Below are 828 nucleotides of genomic sequence, written 5' to 3' on the forward strand. Positions count from 1 at the left end.
GCTCCTCTGGGCTGCAGGTGCTGCGCGAGGCCCTGCATGGGCGGCAAGTCACAAGTGTGCGGCACGTGGGGGCCGTGCTTGGACCAGGCCGCCCTCCCCTGCATGTGCTCGTCACGGGCAGTGAGGATACCACAGCCACGATCCTGGCCCTCGACACAGAGGACGGCACGGCCACGCCGCTCACCACGCTCAGCGACCACATCTCTAGCATCAGGGCCTTGGCCGTAGCTGCCGGGAGCCTGAGCCCGCCTGCGCCCGGGGAGCTGTCGGCCCTGCTGGTGTCGGCAGGGGGCCGGGCGCAGCTGGAGCTGCTGAGCGCAGCCCCCACGGCCCCAGCTGGCATCGCCTGCCTGGTGCTGCACGTGGCCTCCCACCGGCTGGACGAGCGCTGGGACCGCATGAGAAACAGGCACCGCATGGTCAAGATGGATCCTGAGACAAGGTGACGACCCCCCCGTGCCAGGCGGCTGGGGCTCCGTGGGGTGTGGGGCAGGGGCCCTGGGGCCCAGTTCTGCAGGTGGGGTGACAGTGCCACGTGCTCCAGGTACATGCGCGTTGCGGTCGTGGTTGGCGCTGATGCCACGGAGCTGCTGCCACCTTGCCTGGTGCTGGCTGCTGCTTGCAGCGACGGATCTGTGCGGTGAGGCCCTGTGGGGGCTGGTTTGGGGGGGGGCACAGCTCTGCAGGCGCGAGGGCCCAGCTGGAAGTGCCCCAGGCTGGTTTGGCTGAAGGCAGGGAGCTGGGGGAGCCCCTGCCCCGGTGCTGACCCTGTTGGGTCGCGGGCGCAGGCTGTTTGTGCTGCAGGAGGCGTCCCGGGGCCTGCAGCGC

The 828-nt window shown here is 70.7% G+C and overlaps 1 protein-coding gene across 1 annotated transcript in view; it reads left to right on the plus strand.

Moving 5' to 3' along the window:
* Positions 1–828, plus strand: part of WDR6 (WD repeat domain 6) — a 3214-nt gene that overhangs the window by 922 nt on the left and 1464 nt on the right. Inside the window, 3 exon segments of the mRNA XM_025199045.1 lie at positions 2–442; positions 545–640; positions 789–824. Coding sequence (XP_025054830.1) covers positions 2–442; positions 545–640; positions 789–824 — 573 coding nt within the window.

The sequence above is a fragment of the Alligator sinensis genome, unplaced genomic scaffold (genome assembly GCF_000455745.1).
Source record: "Alligator sinensis unplaced genomic scaffold, ASM45574v1 scaffold469_1, whole genome shotgun sequence".
NCBI lineage: Eukaryota > Metazoa > Chordata > Crocodylia > Alligatoridae > Alligator > Alligator sinensis.